The 18,878-nt window shown below is 40.7% G+C and overlaps 1 protein-coding gene across 1 annotated transcript in view; it reads right to left on the bottom strand.

Annotated features, from left to right (window-relative positions):
• The window catches only part of prkcq (protein kinase C, theta), a 28,934-nt gene that overhangs the window by 2,324 nt on the left and 7,732 nt on the right, over positions 1–18,878 (bottom strand). Inside the window, exons 2-17 of the mRNA XM_030720339.1 lie at positions 17,847–18,229; positions 11,814–12,013; positions 9,570–9,630; positions 5,772–5,952; positions 5,647–5,678; positions 5,479–5,564; positions 5,016–5,145; positions 3,758–3,867; positions 3,416–3,545; positions 3,154–3,320; positions 2,525–2,698; positions 2,332–2,423; positions 1,726–1,788; positions 1,494–1,632; positions 883–1,071; positions 523–651 (exon numbers count right to left, since the gene is read on the bottom strand). Coding sequence (XP_030576199.1) covers positions 523–651; positions 883–1,071; positions 1,494–1,632; positions 1,726–1,788; positions 2,332–2,423; positions 2,525–2,698; positions 3,154–3,320; positions 3,416–3,545; positions 3,758–3,867; positions 5,016–5,145; positions 5,479–5,564; positions 5,647–5,678; positions 5,772–5,952; positions 9,570–9,630; positions 11,814–12,013; positions 17,847–17,964 — 2,001 coding nt within the window. The 5' untranslated portion in view covers positions 17,965–18,229. The remainder of the gene's footprint in view (positions 1–522; positions 652–882; positions 1,072–1,493; positions 1,633–1,725; positions 1,789–2,331; positions 2,424–2,524; positions 2,699–3,153; positions 3,321–3,415; positions 3,546–3,757; positions 3,868–5,015; positions 5,146–5,478; positions 5,565–5,646; positions 5,679–5,771; positions 5,953–9,569; positions 9,631–11,813; positions 12,014–17,846; positions 18,230–18,878) is intronic.

The raw sequence follows: 18,878 nt of genomic DNA, 5'->3' as shown, positions 1-18,878 counted from the left end.
CTTAAAGTAAGAAGAGTAAGACTGTTCATGTAGACTCAAGTTCATGAGCTAAATCATCAGCTGTGGCTGTAGCTCAGGAGGTAGAGCAGGTCACCTACTGAGCGGTTCGATTCCTGCATGCTAATGTATCCTTGGGCAAGATACTTAACCCCAAGTTGCTCTCCGACACAAGCGTTGGTTGTGTGAATGTTAGTTAATAAAAGCACTTAGCTTAGTTAATCATGGAAGTGCTTGTATGAATGGGTGTGAATGGGGTAAATGAAAAAGTGTTGTATAAGCACTTTGAGTGCTCAGAGTAGAAAAGCGCTATATAAGAACTAGTCCATTTACCATCAGGAGAGCTTTTGTGGGCCCCAGAAATGGCTGCCATAGTGAATTACTGTGTGGACACATTTAGACTTCATTTACTTTCACCCACTGGCCCTGTCCTCCACCCAGCTTTGAACCACCTACCAGTTTTAACTGAGAAAATATATACAGTATGGTAAATGTATATGTTAAGTGTTTCCCTGTTGTACTTACTATGGTTGGTTTGAAAGGCGGCGGCACCTGTCGTTGCTCTAAAGCGTTCCAGTCTGTGCTGCTGAAGAAGCTGTGCTGCCTGATGTTCCCTTTGATTCCCAAACGCTCCTCTGGTTCCCTCACAAACAGCTGAAGCACAAACGCACAGAGGTTTAGCTGCACAGGGCAGTAGGAAGTTTACCTTTGCATGCAGTGGACATACAGGAGACACAGAAACGGTCTCATCAATTTAAAGACCAACATTTGCTTTCATTACTTCCTGTTGTTGGTTCAGTTCCAGAGCTTCTCAGCTAACAGCTGTGATTTTACTTCTACTGACCACTTAACCATGGAAACACTTCTACAAGCACAGTGCCTGACCTTGATGAGTATGTCCTTGGCAGCTTTGCTGAGCCAGTTGGGATAAATGGGGTTGTCTGTCCGTATGGACTGAAACAGCTCCTCTTCATCGCGCCCGTGGAACGGAGACTGACCGATCAGCATCTCGTACAGCAGCACTCCGAACGACCACCAGTCCACAGAGCTGTTATACTTCTGACCCAGCAGGATCTGATGCATAAAAATCATACATACTGGTAAAATTAGCAAGTGGATTTTTTTCTTTTCTGTCATGTATGTACTGTTACAGTGGTGGATATTCACATTTAAATGGCCAGAGTTTCAAATAATGAGGTCAATAAGGTGTACAAGTGAGACAAATTTTTATTTATTTTTATTTTAAAAGGACAGCTAAGTGGCTTATTTCACTCAGGGACTGAACCGTGAATCATGCAAAGCTACTCTAATAGTCCAAGTATAAATATATGGACCTAGAAGTCAGTATTAAAATATCCCTAGAACTTAGATCTTCTTGTGTGTCACTTGTGGCCAACTTGTGGTTGATTGAACATTTTTGATCAAAAGGATACCAATATATTGCAACATGTACTTTACTATGGCATGCAAAAGATGTCACATCACTATGAGGTCACCTCTGGGGCGATGTAGTCTGGGGTCCCGCAGAAGGTGGAGGTCCGTATGTCGTCCTTCATGTTCTCCTTACACATGCCGAAGTCCGCTATCTTTATATGACCATCTGAGTCCAACAGCACATTATCCAGCTTCAGGTCTCTGCAGAGGTCCGAGGGAGAAAATGATTCACCTTGGGCTGTGAATCACATGACATGAATTTGTTTGGTTTCTGGGTCTTAACTGAACACCTACCTGTAAATAATTCCTTTAGAGTGCAGGTACTGGAGCCCACAGATGATCTCAGCTGCATAGAAGCTGCAAGGAGACACACACAGCTATGAGAGATGTGGATACAACCACAAGCTGTGAAAAACAGATCCAGAACTTTATAATGGACTCAAGCTTTATTAATTTTTATCCAAAGGTTTGTTTTTTTAAATATGAAACAGACTGACAAAAAAAAAGCCAAAACTTCATGAATATCAGCAGTCGTGGTTTGTTTTCCTTCTCAATCAAAAGCTAGACACACTCTAACCACTGAAGCACACCAGACACATGTATGCAATGTCTCCCGGAGGCACCCGGTGTATTCTGGAGACGCCCGCTGTCTATTTTACATTAAGCTGGAGCGTAATTTTATAATTGAACATCATATTCTATTAAATAACATGAAACTAGAAATGGTGACTTGATTAAGGGTTTGTTGAGGTCACAAATCAAGTGAGAGGTAAAGACATTTCTTCATTTGCCCCCCTGCTGGCCATGAAAAAGCACACAGCTCAAAGGCACTTCTGCAGTGGAAGCACCATAGTGTATCACTACATATACTGGGCATGTTGAAAGTTGTCTTTTACTTACGTGGCTCTGTGCAAGCCAAACTTGTGGCAGTTTTGGATGTGGAACATGAGATCCCCTCCATTCAGATACTCCATTACAAAGAACAGATTTTCCTAAATGTAAAAACACAGATATGTCAGGGCTATGTTTGGCTCCAGGGGGTTACTCTGAGTGCCTACACATGTGCAGTGAATGTCCAAGTGTGTGTCTTCACCTTAGTCTGGAAGGTGCAGTAAAGATGTGTGAGGAAGGGATTTTCCCAGGCTAGAGACAAAACCCTCCTCTCTACCATGGTGCACTCAACATCATCGTCCATCAGCACCACATCTTTCTTCAGAGCCTTCACTGCAAAAAACTCCCCGCTCTTTTTCAGCTCTGCTAGAAACACCTGGAAAACAAAAAATAAAAACCTTTAAAAAGATGGCTTCAATTTAGTATATATGCATTTGCAGCCTGTTGCCCACTCATTTACCATTGTTAGCTCATTTATGCTGCTAAGACTCTAAAGTAGAAGTTGGTGGTTTTCAGTGGAAACTGGCTGCACAAACACATTTGACCACAAGCCTCACAGTGTGCTGTGTGAAGCCTCTTCTGTCTGACTCTGCTGGCAAGAATGACTAAAATATGTTTTGTCGCACTCATGGAAAATGTATTCCCTTCACTGTGCTCTTATAGAAAGACAGCACTAATTTGCATTTCCTTTTCTCATCAGAGAAGCACTTTTGTTGCATCCACTTTTTATTAATATAATGCCACATGTCAAAGATACCTAAGGTTCACACTGATGTACACTCTGCTCTGTGCTTTTCTTTTCCTTTTCTTGAATCAGATCGTCTCTCATACCTTGCCAAAGCTGCCTTTCCCGAGCATCTTGTGCAGGGTGAAGTCGTCGATGGTGAACTTGGGTTGGTGATCTTTCCTCGGAACAGCGTACAGAGGCTCTTCTGGCAACACCTCGCTGACCGACCTGCTGACATCTGCTGGTCCCTCCCATGAAACGCCCTGATAATCTGCAACAAGAAGCAGGTTAGGAAACGCAAACAAGATCAAGTGTATGACACTATATCCATGTCTGATGGAAAGAAAGATTTCAGAAGGTGTATACCTTTGCTTGCAGGTATACCCGAGGCTGGTGAACTCATAACTTGCCCCGATGGAGCTCGCACTACTCCCGGCTGGGCAACAGTAACTGGACCTTCCCGGCCAATAATGTCGGAGTCTCTGGTGCTTTTTGCCTTAAGGTGAAAGGTAGGACCAGCAACATATATAAGACTTTGAGGGAATACTCAGTCAACTGAGTGGCTTAAATAATAACCCTCATACCTTTCAATGCTAAGAGTTATGGACTCAGAGGTACAACATTACACACTAAGAGTTGATGGAGAAAATCACTTCACTTCTGTGGTGAAAGCATTTCTGAAAACCTACACAGCTTCATGTTTCTGACCTGCTGTTTGCTCCCAATGACGGCCAGAGCCTCAGCCATCAGTTTCTGGTTGACCCCACAGAGGTTGGCTACTTTCTTCTGGCATTTATGGTGCACATTCATGCTGCATTCTGCACAAGATAAAACAGGATTAACACGGTTTAACCGTTATTATAAGAACCTTAAAACTAGCGCAAATTAGCAGAATTAAACACTATTCAATAAACTATTTTATGCACAAAGTGAGTGGATTAATAAAAAATAATGTATTAGTTTCTACTTTGGAATATGGGAATATAATATACTGTGACAAATGTTGCTAAAGACTCAAAGTGAAATATTTGTTTCTTTTTAGGCCTTTTATTAATTTATTTTTTTGCAAATTTTGCTTGGCACCTTTTTTGTGCGTGCTCTTTGTTGCTGCACGTGTTCCTTACTTAAAGCTGTGGATTATCAGCAAAATCTCTCACATACATAACAAACATTATACCCATTCCAAACCCCTCGCTCAGACTGATTGCCTCAGTGAGCTGGCTTGTACTGGAAACGTGATTAATTTCACATTGCAAACTCTACACTCTGCACCTGCTGCGGCAGCTGCACTGTGTTTCTGTTCAACAATCCAACACATTTCTGATGGGAAAGGTTCGAATGCCTGCTGTAGTCTCAACTGCTGGAAGTATATCAAGTAAGGCTGTGGATGAAATCTGGTAAAAACCATGTAGTGCCAAATTTTGTCAACTTGCATTTTTCAGAAAAAGGAAAGCAGGCTCCATAGCTTACAGCACAGTCAGCACAGTCTGAAACACATGCGGTAAAATAGTATTATAGCTATGCAGAGCCAAGCACCCCCTTCATGGTAAACTGTGAAAAAAACTGCTGTAACTCTTCCCTCCCCTCATTCCTTTCCTATTTTTGGAACAACAACATCTTCCCTAAAAATCAATGTTGGCCCTGTCCTTAAAAGTCCAGAATAAGTAAACATTTGCAAAGTAAAATAAGCCATTTAAAACCCACTAATATCTGTATAATCTCCTCTCAAACATTTTATCTTGTGTTCTCCTGCTGCTTTAGTTTTTGATCAAGTTTTTTGCGTTTAGATCTGAATAGTATAATGTTTACCTTTTGTACAGGTACATTTTACGTCATCTTATACTGAAGTATAATACATTAATACATTTAATACATTGTATTCTGAAACCTTTTTTCACCCTGAAGACATAATGCACACTAAAACATGTCAAAAATCATTAAAAAAAAACAAACTCCCGCCTCTCACCCTCACATTTGAGCCCCTGCTTGGCGAGCCCCCACAGCAGAGTCCCGCAGTGCTCACAGAAGGTGGGGCTTTTGTAATTGTAGACTTTAAACCTGTGAGGCATGTCGATCTTGAAGCGCTCTTTGTGGATCTAAAAACACATCACACACATTATCACAGAGGGCGTCAGCAACCAAACGCTGTCTACGGCACGAGCGGCACGCCCGTGTTTTATTTATTGGTGCTACATTCGGTTTTATACACATGAACTTGCGCTGGCATGGAGCTGAGGAGAAAGTGAAGTGAAGAGAAAGTGAAACGGGGGGCTAGAAGATGACAAGAGACCAGAGCGACTGTTAGAAAGCATCACGACCACAAGCTTACAAAATTCTTACATGTTCTGTGTCACCAACTGTGGAATTTATCTGTGACTAGAAGACAATGTGCACCGTCATGGAGCAAATCATGTGAAACAGACACTCACCATCGTTTCCTTGCTGTTTATGGCTGAACCAGTGCATTTGGCGATAACTTTGTCTATGCATTTTTTGTGGATAGCTGCATTGCACTCTAAAAGACAGAGAATAACCACATGAGAGTGTTACAAAGGTTAGACCATAGGTCAGAGGACCAAAAAAAAAATGACACTCACGTCTGCATTGGTAGCCTTGCTTGTTAAGACCCCTACAGTGGAAGGAAAGGAGGAGATGAAATGAGTAATATGATTTAAAAAAGAGACTTATTTGGAGATTTATGATCTCTTAGGTGTTTGCGTACCACACAAACTCTTTGCAGACGGAGCAGAAGGTGGGCTGAGGGAAGAACGTGGCGCTGAACTCGTGACACTTGACCACGTGAACTTTGGCCTGCTTGATGGCGCCGCGTCGCTGATGGAGAGTGAACAGGCCCTCTCTCTCCCGCTCGGACTCTGGGTCTCCGTCGGTCTGACCTGCAGCATCTGAAACACGTTTTGCAACTTTAATTTAAAAGGAAAAGCACACGGAAAAGATGCTGCTGAGCTCAGTTCTATGTAGAGAAAGTGGTGAGACACTAAGAACGCAGGATTTCACACTAAAGTTTCATTTTCTCACCTCCTGAGATGTGTTCCTTGCTAACAGCAGAGTTTACGTTTAAAGTAAATGTTCTCTGTTGCATTGCCTCTTCAGTATCGAGGACTATATTTCTTTTATTAAAGCTACAATAGTGGATGGCTGTTTGATTTGGCAGATTTTTACACTGGCTGCCTTTCCTCATTTAACCCCAGCGGTGGATTTGTGTCTCCAGTTGGAGCTGAACCAGCAACTTTTTGCTTGCAGAGTGAATGTGTAAACCACTACGCTTTTACCATTTAACACTGACTGTGGATGTTTTTGCAGTAAGACTTAGAAACCAGCCAGTGACCCCTGTCAACCATCAGTCACTTCTGAAAAAGGTGTGTTTTCTCACTGCTTGGTGAGTGGTTGCTGGAGGTTACTGGCGGCTGCTAGGTGCTGGTTGCTTTTGTTGCTAGCAGATTGTCATGCCCTGCTATTCTTTAGTTTTCGGTAAATATAATAACTATGGTACCAACACTGGAGATGGAAGTTTGCCATCGTCCTCTCCAGGAACGAAAGTCTGTGTTCAATAATTCTTTTATATCTTTTTATCGATTAGAACAAACTATTAAATCATTATCAGTCAAGAGAAGAAGAAAATCCTCCTCTGAGACTCATTTCTTGTCCAGCTGAACTGAAAAAACTTGACCTCTGACCTTGAGGTCTAGGTTACCGAGATTCAAAGTCATCTGAGACTTTTAATAGATGCAACAGAGTTTGAACATCCCAGGTGACATTCTTATCACGTTATTACGTTCACAGTGGTGAAAGTTGGCCGCCAACACCCCATCAGTCTTTTTAAGCTCAGATACTGCCAACACCAGTCTGTGTATGTGGAGAGGACACTGTGTGGCAGTCTGTTAACAGCCAATTAGTGACCAAAGTAGTTGCTTATCAAATGGTGTTGGATTTAAAAAAAAAAGCCTTTAAATTCTTTGTTGCAATAATCTGATATTTTTTGCTTCATAACCGATGGTCTGACTGGACCTCTGTTGTCTTTTCCAGTCAGCTTTTGGTGCAGTTTCTACCATCAAACTGTGACTAGTTTGACCCGGGAGATCACATTGATGTGTTTGCCATGTTTGCTGGGAAATTATAGCAAATATCTTTTTGGAGAATGGTGTTCATCCCTCCCCTCTGCATGTTATTTACGCTGTTTGATAAAGCAGTATTAGAAAAACTAAACAAAACCATAACCTGTGACTATAAAACTATCCCTGACCCCAGCTCAGTATGGCTCTCATGTTTTTTGTAAAAGAGCAAACAGCAGGGAAATAATCCTACACGGTTACATTCTTCATTTAGAAATTGTTTTAAAGCCTCTGTGTGACTCGAACACTCTTTAAAATGTGAAATTTATTTGAATATCCTTCAGTTAGAGCACAGTAAGACAACAGTATGTATTTGCTTGTTGGAGAAAGTGCACCCATCACTATGCCACCTGTTGTTCCCTGCAGTGATTTCCTGTTTGCTCGGTCTATATTTACAGACATGCGAGACTGCTTCTTCCTTCTCCTTCTCAGGCCTCGGCATGGTGTTAATGTCAGGAAAGCACCGGTGACAACACAAAGCGCTCGCACAACCACTTGCATTGCTCAGAACCAGCAGGGGGCAGATGCTCAAAACTCTTATTTTTATCTTGAGAAAATTTAATTGGGATGAGACACTTAAGGGTGCTGCTGCTGCAGTCTTTGAAGGACAAAGGTAATCACAGTCTTTCCTATATTTATACAGTATTTGATTATTTTTAATCCCCCAGAACACACATTCTGGCTGCAGTTACTTGTGTTTATGTGCAAAAACGATGAGAACGCCATTTCCTGCACACAAATCGGTATTATTAAAGGAAGAATGAACAGTGAGGTTATGCATACTTTACAAATACTGAAAATGGAAATGAAAAATGAAATAAGAAGTTAAAACAACCAAGCATAAAACAACTCATTTCTATATATTTTTTTCTGTTTATTAACACGCCTGCCTGCGTTAATATGTACAATTTACTCTTTAGAACCTTCACTGCAAATAATTTAGTGCATACTAAATTTTATCAGACCACTTTTATATATTGCAACATGGCAGCATCAGATGGACCGGAGGAATTTAAGTCAAAAAAGCGTGGGGCCAGTCACTGGTATCGGTTCCTTCATCCTGCCTGAATACTCTCACCCTCATGAAGTCTGTTTCTGATTGTTTGGTCAGAGACATTCACACCAGTGGCTGCTGGAGGTCATTTTGTAGGGTTCTGGCACTACTCATCATTTTCCACTTTGCACAAAGGAGCAGATGCAGGTCCTGCTGATGGGTTAAGGACCTTCTACGACCCTGTCCAGCTCTCCTAGAGTAACTGCCTGTCTCCTTCGTCTCCTGTCTCTTGAGACCTTCTTGAAATGACACATTTCGCCTCACTTGCTGAACAGTCCTTACCTGTGAAAATAATCTCTTATCTTCCTCTCCTTTCCTCTCTTTCTTGCATCTCTCTCCCTCTATCGGTGTTGCACTTTTTTTTTTTAAATGCATTTTTTTATCTATCTATCTCTATCTCAATCAATCAATCAATCAATCAATCAATCAAATAAAAGATCAGATTTCACCTGAGCCTGTTTAGTCATTACTTAGCATGTAGTGTGTAAACTTTATATGTACTGTTTACATTGTGTGTGTTTCACTTCCAGTTGCCTATTAAGTTTAATGACAGGCATTAAACTCCCCACAGATGATATAATCCAGTGTGCCAGGGCACAAACACTAAAGGACACTTTGTGTGCAAATAAGCCACAGTAGCGGTTTTGAAAAAAAGGGCACTTGATGCCCCAGGGACGAGAATGAGCTGGTTCACATCAATTATACATTAATTTAGCCAGATTTCAAAACTCCTGGACTTTAATGGCTGAAGTGTGTTTCAGTGAGATTTCTTCTCGTGTTGAAATCTTTCTGCACAGTCAAACCACGTCACACAAATCTGTTTGTCAGGATGATTTTATGGAACTAGAAGTTGCTGTTCAGCTGCTGCCTGAGATCCCAGCACTGCATGTGTGTTTGTGTGTTTGTTAGAGATAATTATCCATCCTGAAATCTACATTTCTGACCAGCAAACTTGCATTTTCCCTTTTTCCCAACTTCTAGATGAGGAAAACTGTGCTGCTTCCTTGATATCATCTTTAATTTGAAGCATCTATATTCACTCATTAGTAAAGATGGAAAGGAACAATTTATATTTATATAGGAGACCTATGCGTGTGCATGGCTTCATAAATAAATAATAAAAAAACAATGTGCATGCACTTTCCTGCCTTCATGCATGCATAATTTTAGTCATGAATCTACAGAGGATCTTGAAGTTTATGAGGAGTGAATTATTTCTAACTCTCACTGTAATTTTATCTGATTTTGGTACAACATTTGCTCTCACTTGGTTGTGAATTCAGTAAATAACTACTGAGGGGCAGCAATCTGAGCTTTGAAGGTCTGATTCACTCACCACTTTTCTCCAGATAATATCTAGCCTCCATGAGCATGCGTCCCTGCGGCTTCAGCTCCAACTAAGACAAAAAGAAACAAAAAAAGAAGAAAGGGAGACAGAAACAAACAGAAAAAAAAGATATTTTAGGAGAGAAACTCGTGAATTACAGAGAATGAGAAAGGAAGGATGTGGATTCAGGAGGATGACGCATGCATGTCATGCTCTTTGGAGACATGACACATGCAGACGGTCTGGCACGTACAAGCATGCATAATGAACAGGCTGGAGGAGTGTATTTGATTTTTAGTCATGTATTTACATGTGTTTGATGCTTAGTTTGGTTTAAGACTGTGCTGTGAAGCCTCTTGAGTCACTCACCGCCAAGTCTATCCAGGAAGTGATCTCACTTTCCCTTTTAATGTTAAAAGTAAACTGACAAATCACAGGGTAATTAGCATGAGCAAATTTCCCCCAATGACCTTCATCTAATTTAAAGACCAGTTTAGCCCCAAATCACATTTCCAAAAAGAAATGTTTAAATCCACAAACCTTGTTTTGGACAGTTTCTTGTAGGAACTATTTTCTTTCTACTTAAGTACACTAATAACTAATGTATCGCTGTGCAGAAGTAAGCGAGCATCTACCCCTGACAAAAAATAAATAAATAAAACAGTGCCTGTGGCAGCTGTGACAAGATGAAGACATTAATGAAGTCCTGCCTCGGCTGAGCTGTGATGTTTGCTCTTCACGCTTCCTTTGGTTGGCAGATGTAACAACTCACAAAAGAGTCGTTTTGGATAGTCTCCATGCAAAACCAAGCAGCAATCTCCATGGGTGGGGAAAAAAAAAGACACCATCATGTAAACAAACCCCAGTGCAGTTCCTCCAGTGGCCACTTGAGGCTCACTCCAAAAGTGAGTCAGTCCCCATAGACGCCCATGTTAACATATGACATTAAAAAAAAAATCGTGTTTGCAGCCTTGTGTGAAAATAGTTTGCCTCTGTTGATTCCTCCCATATAAAAACTACACAGGGGGGGTGCCTTCTTTTTATACCTCAGCTATTTGGATGTTAACGCTTGAACTTTGGGGTGGGGCAACTCTGAATGACAGGTGCGTGGCTTCAGCTGCTGTCTGCCTCTTAGGCCACACCTCAGCTAGCTCAAGCCTCTGAACTTCACCTCTCTGCCTCATATGTGCCGTTGATGCCTTTTGGGACGATTAAATTACACTTATCTCACAAATAATATGGTTTGCTGTGTGGTGCAGCCCATCCAGTAAGCTCTTGTTTGGTGAGAAATTCTAATATTTTATTTTAATTTTACTTGGCACTAATTAGGCCTCAGTCAAATAGGCCTAGAGACTGGTTGGTGACCTCCTAGAAACCACTGGTCCCAACTGGTTGGCAAGTCGGAGGAGTTGGTTGCTGTCACTAGGTGAAATTGGTCACAAAGAAGTATACTATGCCTCCTTATGCTTACATTGGTCACTACAACTGGTCTCCGTGTGACTAAGGCTTTAGTCTGTGTCTGTGATTTACATCCATATAGGTTATGGATACAGTTTGCTAACCAAGCTAGCCGCGTTAGTGGATATCCATATTTGACCCTATTTTAGAAAACCAACACATCTGTGGCAAAAACACAAAACCTGCATAACGCAGCATTCAGAAACCAACAGGTGATATCGTGGTGGAGTATATCAGTCTTATAGTCATCCAGTCATATAGTCTAAATATAGTCTATAGGACAACCATGCAAACATGTTGATTTGGGCATCAACAGTCCCTTTAAGATGTAACTGACCCTTACCATGTGAGTCTTGGGCCTTCCTGCATTGGAAATATATTTACTTTTGTTTTTGTGGTCCTGATTTGTTCCAAGTGTACAAACGAGAGACGCGTTCATAGCAGGAGAAGCACAGATGTTGCTTGGTGCTGGTGTTATGTGTGCTTGCTCATTCACATTGCCTACTAGGACATGGATTAGAGCCATCATGAAAGTAATTAAACTGAGGCTTCTCTAAATATGATTTAAAAGCTGTTAGGGTTTTGTGTGCAGTGCAGGTGATGATGCTTATTACCAAAAAACGTGTCATTTTTTAAAATAAATTAAAGGAGGATTAACGCTTACATTTTTTTGCGTGTGTGTGCTTGCACATCTGGATTTTTTTTTTTTCTGTTTTTTTTTTTTCCCAGAGTAACTAAACAGCTGGTCTGTCACTTCAAACAAACACATGCATCAATCCATCCGGCTGCACTAACCCAAATCTCCAGCTTGCCGTTCTCCTTCTTGCACCGCGTCGCCAGCGAGTCCAGAGCCACCGTGGCCTCAGACTTGAGCTCGGCTGTCCGGTCTTTTACCATCACATGCATGATGCGCCCGCGGTGGACGTGTGCATCGAACGTGGTGCTCCAGGGGGGATACATGGTGGGCTTTTTCTGCTTGTACACTTGACCCTTCTCTGTGAAGAAAGCAAGAAATAAACACCAATTCTTTATTGCCAGGAAATCTTTTGAACATTTTCTTAGCAACAGAGATCAAATGAGACGAATCAGTTTGGTGATTTTCACTGACTTTCAAAGTGAAAATGCGCACCGACAAAATTAATCTTTCTGATGGCAGAAATAGTGTCTTTGTCTACACCACAGAGCTACACTGTTGTCCAGAAACTATTAAAGAAACACATACGTGACCCACGCTGCTGCACTCTTCCTTTATTGCCATGTAAACACAAACGCCTAAGCACATTTCGACTCTATCCTTCATGCACTGCCCTGCTGCCAGAAATGCTGACTAGATTAGCAGCCGTGGATTAATCTGCTGCTGAAAACAGCCCCTAATAATCGCATGATTTACTCTTGTTTGAGCAGATAAAAACAAACAGTGCTTAGCTGTAATGTTCAGCTTTGTTTTTAAAGAGGAAAAAGTATTTGTTGATTTCACAAAAATCTACATGGGCACGTTTATGAGAATGAAGAGTAAAAAAAAGATGGAAAGCACCGGTGGGGCGACCCGATGACCCACTTTATTTTTATCCCTTTGCTCATGTTTTCACTTGCACTCCTAACATCCAGAACTGAGTTATCATTTTTTTGCTTTAAGTTACTTACATCGTACTTAAAAGGCCAAAAGGTTTTCTGGACAGCCTTTTAGTTAGATGACTGAAATACAATCTGTGGTTAACACATGCTTTAGACAACTGCACCATTTGTTCTGCAACCCACTCTTGAATTTTAATGCTACTAGGTGAAGTCCCAGAGGCTGTTAACAAGCAGCTGAATGGTTCTGATGAAGCTGTTGGGAACCTTTAATGTCACGTATGTAGGTGAACACAGCAGCTTTGCAGTGAAGCTGTTGAACTCGTGTGTGTGGTCTTTTTGTTTATAGCACATTGTCTGGGTTTTGCTTCTTGAAGTTGCATTCATGCTTCAATAACAGAAAAGTGGCATCTGTTCATTTAGGGTATCTTGCTGAACAAAGTGTTGGAAAAGCATGTGGAAAAATCCCATTGACTCTTAGGGGTGATACTAGCTTCCAGTTTGGCCTACAAGGAAAACGTCTATGTTCCAAATGTAAAAACAATAATTCAGCTGCTCTATTGTATTTTATATCATACATGTGAGCACATATAATACAAAATTTCATTGGACTCTCTGTAATGACGATAAAAGGAATTGGATCTAATTAAATCTAGTGTCCCACATTCTTTGCCTCACATTTAGTGTGTGGGGATCTGGTCACTGTGTTTCCAATAACAGAAGTGTAAACAATCACTGTCCTTCCCCTACACACATTTAACTTGTGAATTTTAATCAATAATGTTGTGAAGATGAAGAAGACTTTATTCAAGAGGTGACACCAACACCACGAGGGAATCTGGGCAGGATGAACGTATAGTGTGTCACACTCAAGCTGCTATTTACACACACACTCATGACATTTCTTGTCCCCTGTGAATGTTAGTGTTAGACATGAAACTTCACATTTAGTTTGAGTCTTTGACAACTCTGCCAGCAGGTTTTTCTCATTATTCAGTCTGACAGATTTTCAACTGCTTCATATGGGTGGGGTGGGGTGGGGGGGGCTTCATAATTCACATCTGCTGATTTTTCTCTACAATAACATCCCATATATCCACTTGCATAACAGCCACATGCTATCCTGCTGTTTCAACAATAAAGCCCCCTAAGCTTTTTACTCCCAGAGTGATCCACTGCCTCCTCCATCTCATCGGCTCATTGCCTTTCTGTCCTTCGCCGTTGCCAGCTGCTGTCTGTGCTGATTACAGCACAAAGAGAGGGGAATGTGTTTGTCTCCCAGACACACAGGCTACACCAGACTGTTCTTTGTTTTTAAAGAAAGTTTCCTTACAGCATTATGCAAAGTGTGAGGTGATGTTTTAGTGTCTTACAGGTGTCTCAGTCAGTTCCTGTGTTCTTTGAAAAAACACCAAGCAGGTTTACATTTCTCTCTGTGTGTACTGCTGGTAACAACACACAGAAACACTGAATTGGATTTATAAATAAAAAAAAAGGCCTTCCAATAAAACAAATGTCTGCAGTGTTTGAGCTTCGAGGCCCTGACTCATCAGGTTTGCTTCTTCATTTGAATAATATTCTAAAAGTGGAAGTTAACTAAAAATGGCCCACAGTTTGAATGAGCTGTCAAACAAGAGTTTCCATGAATGCATGACGAGATATCTCATGAAACAAAAACAGGAAGTAGTGCTGCAACTCTGCTGATTTACCTCTTTGTTGTCATTTTGGTCCTTTGGCTACATTTGCGTACATTTGTGTTTTGTCTCACTGTCAACATATTTCACAAGAATTTTAAGAAAGCAATGAGCTAATTTAACGAACCAGTTTTCTCTTTGTTTCTAAGAATGAATATCTGTTCCACAGAGCCCTATTGTTGCTCCCTGATTAACATAAACAAAACACACTATATATATATATATATATAAAAATAAAAGTATTGATGTAGTTGCTGCAGCCCGTTTCTGGCAGTTGTCATCTCTGCTTTATTGTTCTGTTCTTACTCTAGCGGGGGTCATTGCGTGTTCAGTTAGACTACCTGGACTGAAACCAGTGACTGAGACCATAAATCAGGTAAAAACTGAAATGCGCAAAACTGCAGTTGAGCAACCAAACCTGGCACACCTGAAGGTTTTTATCTATATTAGATATTATGTCATCAGCAACCACCCACCAACAAACTAAAATGACAAATTTTTATCATTTGTGCACATTTATAACACCATTATAAAAGCATATCATTTTAAATTCATGACAATAGCATCTAATTTATATACATAAAATCTGAATAGTATGATACATACGGTATATTAATGGTAACTACCAAACAGTCATTTATATTGCAGACATGATGAGTGTCGCAGTACACCTGTTATTTTAGACAATGGACGATTGGTCCCTTTAATCACACATAAAAGTAAATCTGATTAAAAATAGTGTGGTTAACTGCACTAACAGCCCATCAAAGAAATCTGTGGTGAGGATTTTTTTAATTATTTTGCTGTTACGTAGCACTAATTAACATGTATCTATATCTGTGCAATCTATTTATACACCTGTACAGTCTATAGATGCACCTCGCCAACTAAACTAGATAGCACGGCACTCAAGCCTCTCATCTGAAAAGTGTGGTGACTTCTGCATCCAAAACACAGCACGGCCACAGTTCAAATGCTCAAACCAACCATCTTTTATAATCTCTTACCCATTTTGCATAAAAAAAATTTATGCTTATTGTATATCTTATATATTATATCTGTAAAAATATGAAGTAATATGGGTATTTTTTCTCAGCTCGGGTTAAAAAAAAAAAAAAAAAAGTAAAGATAACTCCCATTAGGCACTTTGGTTCACTGTGACTGATTTCATCTTCAAATAAAAGTGATTGAAGTCATCTTTAGTGGAGTGTGTTCAGGCTCGCTTTCTGTTTCTGACTCTGCCAAGTGCAAGTCACACAGAAGTGTAACACTTAAAAGCCCCATGACTTTCTGTTCTTATGGTACTGTTTTCAAAAATAGCATTGGCATTACGGTATGCATGACTGGCCAAAAGTAAGCTTTTCTCTGCCAAATAACTCACGTCTGCTCCTGTAGAATGAAGTCTATCAAGGCTTCAAATGATTCCAATTCATCGGCTCTTCATTTCGGTGCCAGTGAGCAATATGTTTGTCACGAACACTGGAAACACTAGAGCTTGTTTAATGTGATGAACGGCTTCTGGACATAAAATCTAGCACTGTTTGCAATGCAGCAGTGGATGTCTTCACTCAGTGTGGGTTTTTCAGAGTAAGCAGATCATAAGATCAGTAAATGACGTGTCCACTGTTTTCTTGTGATTCGTGCCTGAAAAAAGATTTTGGTCAAAGGTAAAGTGAAACAAAAGTAAACTGCATTTAGTTCCCCGGTGAAAGTGCAAATGAAACACACATACAGAGTCTCATCTCTGCTACGCTGTAGGACAAGCGCTGCGGTTACATCGAAGAGGAAAAGAAACATAAGGACCCTCCTTTTTCCTCTCAGTCAGAATCAGAATCAGAATACTTTTTCCTCTCAGTCACACACTGTGTTTAACTTTATCCTGCACTCATATTCACCAGTGGTTAAACTTAGCCAGATGCAGAACTAAGATTTCTGCTGTGAGTCTTTATCACACTGGGCACTGACATTTGCACTAATTTAACCTGTTTCTGAGAGTTTTTAACATGTAACGTTCCAGCTATATGAGCCATCCAGTGCCTCAGATTCTGCAGACGTAGCCAGGAAGACTTACTGAAGTATAAGTCCTTCAAAGGGAAAGTAAACAAAGCTGATTCACTATAAAAATACAGATAATCAGTGATGCATTTTAAACTGTAATCATAGTCAAAATTTTCTATTCCCAACGCACACTGTTGTTGCTTCTCTGAACTTCCTGTGTGGCATGGAAAATATTTTTTTCTAGTAAAGACCCAGTGAGGTGTCGTGTTCTGAAGACCAACCCTGTTTACAGAAGGGCTGCGATGCTGCGGGAAATGGAATAAAATCGGAATGCAAAGTGATATACCAGTCATTTAAATTCGATACTTGACTTGAAATAATGCAAAGACAACATATAAAAAGACTGCACGATCAGGTATAAAAAGGTCTGTGAGATCCCGAGTCTTTGAGTGGGGGAAAATGTGATCTTCAGAGCTAAAGAGAAGAGGGGCCGTCAGCGGACAGTTCAAAAGCCTACATCAGTGACCGTAAGGAGGTGCATCGGTGCTCATGGCATGGGTATCTTAACATGTGTGAAGGCAGCACTGATATTTTTGAAGCAGCACATGCTGCATGTAAGACAACTTTTTTTCTCAAGGAAAGGTCTTGCTTAATTCAGTAAGATAATGCCAAACCATCAATACGCACAACAGCACTGATCTGTAGTAAAAGAGTTAACATAAACTGTGCTGCCTGCAGTCCAGACCTTGAAAAGTGTTTCAGTAGACAAAGAGACTGAACAGCTTTAATCCTGCATCGAGCCTGCAGCACTTTAGACAGCAAACGCTCAGACCTCCAGAGTGTTGCTAAAATAGATGAGCTACATTGCACAGTGGTAACTAATTCACTGTCACACTTTATTTCAAGCATGGACGGCCGGTACGTTTGATAAGCTGTCTTTGTAATATTTCCTATTAAATATAAAGTTTAGATCCAAAAGTTGGTTCTTTTTTATTTATTTATATATATATATATATATACACACACACAGGTTACATGTTACAAAAGAAAGAAATATGCCAACAAATGTATAAAATCTTCAAACTATGTGTTTTGTCCAATCTTTGAACTCCAAAAAATTAAAAACAGGGATGGTGCCATCACCAAAATGCTCCAGCTCATTATGTAATTTAACCCTTTGAGGTCTAAGTTGTCACTGATGATGACCCTAATCCTGTAACCCTAAAACAACCCTATACTAACAGAATATATTAGTCTTGTCCTTTTTAAAAAATTGTTCTCCCAATTTTGGCAGTCAGGGAGCAAAAAAGGGGGAAAAAAGAGTTCGGGGTCATCAACAGTGACCACTTAGACCTCAGTGTCTTCTGAATCTACAATCCTACCATCTTCATAAACTGCATAAATAAAATCATGTAATTAACAACCACACGAGGACAGAGACTTGGCCACATTGGCAGTTCCACTCTAGTCCTGTTAACATCACTCGCTTTGCTCAACCTGTCATTTAATTGAATGGGCTTTAATCAAAATGATCATCAATAACTGATTATTTACAGTCACTAACCTGTGTCAATGGCCTCCTTCATATAAACAGCGCAGTATGGGTTCAGCACCTCCTCATGGTAAGCCAGACTAGGATCCATCTCAAAGTGGGAGAATCCGATCCGCAGGAAAGGCGACATGTCTGCGGACTTTTACCGTCTGACCTCCACTCAAATATCCAAACAACCTCCACGGAGCGCCCGGGTTGATGCCCTCTTATCTTGAATGGATGTGAAACAGATGAGATTTGTCAGATTTTAGAGCTCCCGTGTTGCTGTGAACCACCTTTCCTCCACCGCAGCGCACACCAACTGCCCCTCTTCTTCCACAGGAAAGATGGGGCTGGCAGAGGGGAGGAGGCAGGGAGTTTTTTTTTTTTTTTCCACCCTCAACACTTTAAAGAACCTGTAAAAAGGAAGAGAGAGAGACAGATATTTCATCACCCGCGTCACCCCAACCACAGGACCACTCTCTCTGCAAACGGGTAAATTGGAGCTGCTCCAGCTGGCTGTCACAGCAAGTTTTAAAACCATTTCAACAATAAAACTTCTTCTCGTGTACGCTTCCCTGATAAAACACAACAAACTACGCACACTGCAGAACGTCACACCTAAAGCACCGCAACAAGATACAAAGAAAAAAAAAAAAAGCAGCCTGCTGAATATAACTGCACCTAAAAACAGCTACCCACATCTTTGGGGCTCGTAAACAAATAATCGTTTATTGTTTTGTGTGATCAGGTATAATAATTATTACAGTACAACACCCTTAAACCACTTCCTCTACTGCTGCTGCAGTATGTTCGACTTGGTCAAGACTGATCCGACATTTGAGGCCTGCTGAAGGGCTGTGTGTGTGTTTTTGTGTATTTGTGTGTGTGTCACTGTCAGTCCCAGTGGTGGAGAGGAGTCAGGGACTATTAATAGAGCTGAAATACTAAACGCAGATGTGGAATATATGCCCCCGCACGCCTGAGTCTGCAGTACTCATCAGAAACTGGCATAGTCACCTTCTTTACTGTAAAACTTACTGTCCCTTATTAATATGGTGAACC

Source organism: Archocentrus centrarchus, chromosome 23 (genome assembly GCF_007364275.1).
Source record: "Archocentrus centrarchus isolate MPI-CPG fArcCen1 chromosome 23, fArcCen1, whole genome shotgun sequence".
NCBI lineage: Eukaryota > Metazoa > Chordata > Actinopteri > Cichliformes > Cichlidae > Archocentrus > Archocentrus centrarchus.
The sequence above is the reverse complement of the archived record's forward strand: the minus strand, read 5'-3'. Positions and strand labels throughout refer to the sequence as shown.